This window comes from Sinocyclocheilus anshuiensis, unplaced genomic scaffold (genome assembly GCF_001515605.1).
Source record: "Sinocyclocheilus anshuiensis isolate Anshui unplaced genomic scaffold, SAMN03320099.WGS_v1.1 scaffold1014, whole genome shotgun sequence".
NCBI classification, from domain to species: Eukaryota; Metazoa; Chordata; class Actinopteri; order Cypriniformes; family Cyprinidae; genus Sinocyclocheilus; species Sinocyclocheilus anshuiensis.
Genome location: NW_015540943.1, coordinates 119,816 through 126,033, shown reverse-complemented (window position 1 = coordinate 126,033; position 6,218 = coordinate 119,816). Strand labels below are relative to the sequence as shown.

Here is a 6,218-nt window from a genome sequence, read left to right as displayed (position 1 = left end):
TGCTCTCATGTCAATTGTCTTGACCCCACCCATCTTGTTACCTGATTATTGGTTAATTTGCCCCACATGTGTTCCCTCGTTACCTTCCTCATTTGCTCTCCATTTATTCTCCTTGTGTCTGCAGTCCCGCGCCAGTTCGTTATTGTATCACCATTGAATGTATCCTGTCGTGTAGTGTCGGGTCCTGATCCTGCCTTGCCTTGCAAGCCTGTTTTTCCCCCACGGGGTAGTTTTTGTTGTTTGTTTTGTTTTATTTTATTAATAAAAGCCCATTCCTGCACTATTGAGTCCTCGCCTCATCCCTTCATCCCCAATCCTGACAGTACGAACTGGCCCAGATGAGGACTCAGCAGAAGAAGGGTTTGCGTCGTCCACCAACCAGCGCATGCTCCAATTTAAGACCTTGAGCTCCCTCCGTCAACAGGGGGCTGACGTGAGGAATTTTGCCCTGGAGTTCAGCGGTGCTGCAGAGGGGTTGGGGTTTAATGATCCGGCCCTCAAGGACCTCTTTAATTACGCCATTGATGAGCCCCTCAATTGGTGGAGAATGAGGGGGCTGGACCACCTGACGTTTCGGGGATTTGTGGAGTTTTTGGTACGTCCCCCAGCTGACGAAGCTGCTGCTCCCCCAGAGGCGGCCGACGATGCTTCATTGCCCTGCTCTCGGAAACGGAGGAGGGGGTGGAGGAAGAATGGGTCCGCCTCACCTTTTATTAATAAAAGCCCATTCCTGCACTATTAAGTCCTCGCCTCATCCCTTCATCCCCAACCCTGACAGTTCAGTATCATCAGCATAACAATGGAAACTAATCCCGTATTTTCTAATATTATTACCAAGGGGTAACATGTATATTTAAAATAGCAGAGGACCTAGGACAGATCCTTGTGGCACTCCGTACTTTACAAAACAAACAGAACAGCACAAACAGAACCAAAACACAAAATAAAATCCAGGCCTGGTCCTCTCTCGTCTTTCACTGTCGTAGCTCCTCCTTTTATCCTTCCGGAGCTCCTCCGTGGGACTCGAGACCGGTGAGTGGTGCAGGTGTCGCTCATTATCAATTACTCCACCGGCCTCGCTCCATTCCCACGGCTCTCGGCCCCGCCCCCACTCGTCACATACCCCCATCGCCCCTCGCAGGCCGGGGGGTACTCCCAAGACTGCGCTCTACTCCCCCCGCTCCGGGGGAGCTCCGCGGCGTACCTGGGGGTAAGGACAGACAGACGAGGCGAGAGAAAAGGAGACGGAAGGATGAGAAGAGACAGATACGAGAGAGGGGAGAGAGGAAAAATAAATAAATTATCTTTCCGGTCCCCTGCCCCACTGCCCTTTGCGGCAGCGAGCTCTCCGTCCCACCTCGTCTTCCATCGTTCCAGCACCACCGCCTCGGGCAGCCACCGGCGGTCTCTCCGCTTGTTCCTGCTGCCCGATCTCCTCAGCACCGCGATCCCCCTCAGCAGCGAGGGCTCTCTGACAGTGTGTCCCTCCTTCCTCCCAGGTTTCGGCACCAATGTAACACAGTTTGTAGATCAGAAAGAAGGAGGCGGGAACCGGCGAACGTTCAAAGAAAACTTTAATAATAAAATAAACACAAAATAGCGCGACAGCCCCTCGCGGACGACTGTCGTGCACAAACAGAAGCAAAACACAAAATAAAATCCAGGCCTGGTCCTCTCTCCTCTTTCCCTGTTGTAGCTCCTCCTTTTATCCTTCCGGAGCTCCTCCGTGGGACTCGAGACCGGTGAGTGGTGCAGGTGTCGCTCATTATCAATTACTCCACCGGCCTCGCTCCGTTCCCACGGCTCTCGGCCCCGCCCCCACTCGTCACAACCTAATTGACACAACATGCTGTTGTTGTTGTTGTTGTTTTTATGAAAACCTTGATAGACGCTATAAGATATTATAAGACCAGGCAGATAGAGGGGTAAAAAAGCAATAGTAATAAATACTTTATTCAAATAATATTAATAAAACTAGTATTAATGATATAAATATACTAATATTAATGAAAATATACTATCATTAAAAAGGTTATTTATAGCACCTTTAAGGTCCTATATAGCACTTTCAAAGCATGGTTCTTTATGGAACCCAATAAAAAGGGTTCTATTTAGCACCAAAAAGGGTTCTGCTATTGTAAGCTGAGTATATCTAAGCTGAAGAACCCTTTTCTGGTACTGTTTAGAACCATGTTTCTTACGAGTGTAAGATCTACGCAGTCAGATTTAGATCTAGTGCAAAACGTAGAGGGAGAGATTCTGGACTAGTGCCAAAAGGACATTTAACTAGCCCTCGCCACACAAACCTACTCCTATCTTGTTCAGCCGGTTTTTGTGTGAGACTGGTGTCTAAATCGTATCTTAATACATCCTAGACATCATACCGGGCTCATAGTCTAGCAGAATGTTTACTGTGAGAACTTTTCACCACCGCAAGGTGATGTTGTATTTATTTTTTCTACTCGTTATATGTATTATGATTTATGTTTTCATATCTTTGGGAGCACAAAAAAACATTTTGCCTGCTGGTAAGTTACCTTTATTTATAATGGCTGGATTAGGTTCTTTAATTTTTGGCTGATGTTTTATGCTTTTTTAGTCTTTCTTCAAACTTTAATTGTCTGATATTCTCTGATATTCTCTGATATTCAGTAATTTTCTTATGTAATGGAGATCAAGTCCCAAGATCCAGTTCAAGATGCCAGATAATTTAGAAACAGTTTGCAAGCACAAAACTGAGGAATAGGATTGATTTGTTAAAATTAGCCATTCATAAAATGTCAGATCTACAGTATACATTTATTAACTGAATGAGACTCTATAAGGTGTAATGTTTCATAAGCTTTGCCGTTTTCTGCAACTCCACCCTTCATTTAACTATATGCCCTATTTTAGTTGTCTTTGCTCAGTTTTCAGAGACCCTGTGTAAAATATCCACTGTGACACTAAAAGTGCTATAACTTTTACTCTCATTGAAACAAATCAAGATTACAGGGGAAGGTTACGAGTTATTAGGATTTTTTTTAGTTAGGGTTTGTTTGTTTGTTTGTTTGTTTGTTTGTGTCAGTTATCCCAATTCAGATGTTTTGCTGAAGGTTTTTCTGTTGCTCTTGTAGAATGCACACTTTTCCATAGCACTTATATGTATAAAATTGTAAAATTAACATTCAGATAGTATTAAAGTTAGAGTTTTGGTAAGAAAAAAAATATTACTCTTGGTTAATGTATTATTAATAATAATAATTTAATAATAAATAATTGATTAATAAATATTTACTTATAATTAATTAAATTATTTTGAGATTTAAATTTTCTTCTGTACTTCTGTACTTCTGTACTCGCGTTTTGGCGCCACCCATAGGACATTTGACTTTCAACTTGTAGTGGTTTATAGCAGTATGTATGGAAAAATGGGGAAGATGCTCCTGTTAAGAATAGTGATTGTTTACTTCTGAATTTATGAAACAAATATACTGTAAAGATGGCTTTGTACAGGATGATAATGCATCATACGATATAGTACAATGCCACCACTGAATGTGTGATTCCAGTATGTAAGCCATTCAAATGCAGATGCATTTGCAAATTTTGACTTTGTATATTTTTTCTTCCTCAAGGGCCTGCAAAAACAAACATCAACAAAGATATCAAAAAGACAGAATCACCTCTAGACGATGAATCTCCTGATGCACAGGAGATCCAGGTAAGATTGTTGACTTGACTTGTCATTCATGTATGAAAAATTTTACAAGAAACAAGACAATTTCTCTCTCATTCCCCTGATTTTAATACTTTTTTTCTTCCTGTGACTATCCTAAGAAAAATATTGCTGATGACCAACAGCCAATCAAAACATATAAGGTGTGTATAAGATTTCTTTTATTAAGTACATTGTGAGAGAAAAAGAGAGAATTCTTAATATTTTTTGTAATATTCTTTAAAGTTTTGATCCACAAAAGACATTATTTTTCTTCAAGAAAAATAAATTTAAAGAAGAAATGTAAAGATTTCTTTAAAGAAATTTAAAGGGAAAAAAACGAAGAATAAAATTAATATTCTATTAATAATATATTAAAATAATATAACTGAACTGAAATGCCGAAATGCTGAAATACGACAATTTGTTATTTATTTTATTTTTAATATATTTTATTTTTAAACATAAATTTCATGAAATGTAAGGAATCACAAAAAGAATTGTTGTTCATTTCATTAATATATCAACCCTCCCAATTTCTGTTAAATCAAAAGAAAAAAATTTAAAAGAAAACAAGCATCTTTGTCATAATTACATTAGCAAATATCCTGGAAAAAATACCTTATATAGAGAACCACTTAACTATAGGCAAGAGTTTGTGAAGCCTAAAACTGTTAGACTTAAAGTCTGGACTTTTCAAATGTAAAAGCAATAGCTGTTTTCCATTAATGAAAATACATCCCAGTTGCAACCATTTTATTCTATCATGGCTTTAAGGCAACCTAGAGCATTTTTATTTCCTCCTCAGGGACGAGTGAACATGCACGTTTTTGAAGACTGCTGCGGTGGATCTCTTGATCAACTTAGGAATAACCTGCTCTATCCACTATTTCCCAATGTTAGTTCTATACATATTTAGTTGTATACTATTATAAATGATAGTCTCGTGTATAATATAATATCATGGGTTTATTTTAAGGTGCGTACTACAATAAGCAGGCTTGCTGTGTCCCCTCAATGGAGCAATTACGGTCTGAGAATCTTTGGCTACCTCCATCCTGAAATAACTGGTGGGTCTAGCACGGAAATAAATCGGTTTTATTATATATTGAATTCAATTAAACATTTGTAGAGGCAGTTAACAAATGCACTGATATCGTTCTGCCTTTAGATGAATACGTTTTTGCTGTTTCCTCTGATGATAACTCAGAGTTCTGGCTCAGTTTAAACGAAAGCCCAGAAAACCTTCAACGCCTCGTCTATGTTGGTGAGGTAATGTCTGGTCTGAATGTGGATGTGTTTGTTAGAGATTCAAGTAGATGAGTTTATAATGGAAGTGAACATATCACACACGAATACAAGTTCAAATGATGCAATTTATGTCAATTAATAATAATAATAAAAAGATTCTGTATTCATTTACTCACCCTGATGTCATTCCAAACCCACATGCAGTTTACATATTTTTTTCCACTGTCTCGGTGTAGACAAAAGGCCAAAATGTAGAGAAAACGTTTTCGAATCCACATTAATTGGGATTTTTGAATACCTTTGCTTTGTTCGTTCTTCTGAGTTTTGATAACCAAACAGTTTTGATGTCCATTGATGACCAAAAAAACACTAAAACTTTTCTCAAAATAGCTTTTTTTATGTCCAAAAAAGAAGGAAAGTCAAAAAGGTTTGGAACGACCTGAGGGTTGATGACAGAATTTTTGGTCACGCTTTATTTAAAGGTCCAATTCTCCCTATTAACAAACCATTTACTACAACTTTTAAATAAACTCCTAATTTGCTGCTTATTAATAGTTAGTAAGATAGTTGTTAAGTTTAGGTATTGGGGATTAGGGATGTAGGATATGGTCATGCAGAATATATGCTTTATAAGTACTAATAAATAGCCAATATGATAATAATAGGCATGCTAATAAGCAACTAGTTAATAGTGATAAAAGTGTTTAAAAAAGTGTAGTTAATAAAAGTGTTACTGAATTTTCATGTTTAGGCGAACCCTTTAATATCATCGTATAAAAACTCTATTATTCTGTATTTGAATCCAAGTAACATTTTTATTAATGATACTGTTATCATTAATATCATCATATTTAAATATGCTTTTAATATTAAATATGCAATTAATACATAGAAAAAAAAAGCTCCTGCATCAATTGTTCACTGATCCCACTTAGTCTAAAATTTAGGTACAGTATATACAATTATATATGTGACCCTGGAGCACAAAACCAGTCTTAAGTCGCTGGGGTATATTTGTAGCAATAGCCAAAAATACATTGTATGGGTCAAAACAGGTCTTTTATGCCAAAAATCATTAGGATATTAAGGAAAGATAATGTTCCATGAAGATATTTTGTACATTTCCTACTGTAAATATATCAAAACTTAATTTTTGATTAGTAATATGCATTGCTAAGAACTTCATTTTGGACAAAAAAGGCGATTTTCTCAATATTTAGATTTTTTTTTTTTGCACCCTCAGATTCCAGATTTTCAAATAGTTGTATCT

General features: G+C 37.6%; 1 protein-coding gene across 1 annotated transcript in view; it reads left to right on the top strand.

The window, feature by feature from the left end:
- Positions 1–6,218, top strand: part of LOC107689733 (beta-1,4-N-acetylgalactosaminyltransferase 3-like) — a 15,416-nt gene that overhangs the window by 1,258 nt on the left and 7,940 nt on the right. The window contains exons 3-6 of the mRNA XM_016487866.1: positions 3,618–3,703; positions 4,506–4,595; positions 4,677–4,767; positions 4,869–4,969. Of these exons, the coding sequence (XP_016343352.1) occupies positions 3,618–3,703; positions 4,506–4,595; positions 4,677–4,767; positions 4,869–4,969 (368 nt within the window). The remainder of the gene's footprint in view (positions 1–3,617; positions 3,704–4,505; positions 4,596–4,676; positions 4,768–4,868; positions 4,970–6,218) is intronic.